The 641-nt window shown below is 42.0% G+C and overlaps 1 protein-coding gene across 2 annotated transcripts in view; it reads right to left on the bottom strand.

Moving 5' to 3' along the window:
* Positions 1-641, bottom strand: part of LOC106528650 (uncharacterized) — a gene marked incomplete at its 5' end in the record, with an annotated part of 6,049 nt that extends 5,408 nt beyond the window's left edge. For both annotated transcript variants that reach the window (XM_014023875.1, XM_014023874.1), the window contains 1 exon segment: positions 138-641. Coding sequence is in view for 1 of the 2 variants with exons in the window: in XM_014023874.1 (XP_013879328.1) it covers positions 138-166 (29 nt within the window).

The following is a 641-nucleotide window of genomic DNA, read 5'->3' as shown; positions in this document are numbered from 1 at the left end:
GTCTTATAGACACACACATGCGCATGTTCATGTAAACGGTACTAAAAAGCACTTGTGTTGCGCATGGTAGTAGCTTAAAAATGAGCTAACTTAGCTTTAGCAAAGACATACACGTCAATCCCTTCGCGGACTTTTACCTGTATCTTGATGCTTGAAAATCCTTCATTTTCACAAAAAATAATCCGTTGTGTACTCACACGCGATAAAGGGGGCTGTTCTGAACAAGAGGACTGTCAGCCGCGGGAAAAGAAAAAGAGAAAGTGGGGCGGAGTACACCTGCTGCGGATGAAGAGGAGGACGGGAAGTAGTTCTCCTCTCCACCACCACACCAGCTACAGACTGGGTCGGACTTAGCTTATTTTTTAACGTCCTACAGGTAGAGCCATGAAATAAATTTGAAGCTGAGTTTTCGGTTAATAACAAGTAAAATAAAATCCGTGAGCTTTATTCATGCAATCCGTATACTACTTGACATACGTTCAAACGAAAATGACAGAAGCGAGACTAGCTCAATATAACCATATAATAAATTTCCCCACTAACAGACAAAACTACAATAAAATGTCGAATTAAAAAGCACTTACCCGATGAGTCCTCCTTAATCCCGTTTTCCAGCCTGGTGAGCCGTCGAACACTAGTCG

This window comes from Austrofundulus limnaeus, unplaced genomic scaffold (assembly GCF_001266775.1).
Source record: "Austrofundulus limnaeus strain Quisiro unplaced genomic scaffold, Austrofundulus_limnaeus-1.0 Scaffold393, whole genome shotgun sequence".
Taxonomy (NCBI): Eukaryota; Metazoa; Chordata; class Actinopteri; order Cyprinodontiformes; family Rivulidae; genus Austrofundulus; species Austrofundulus limnaeus.
This window is presented reverse-complemented; position numbering and strand designations above follow the sequence as displayed.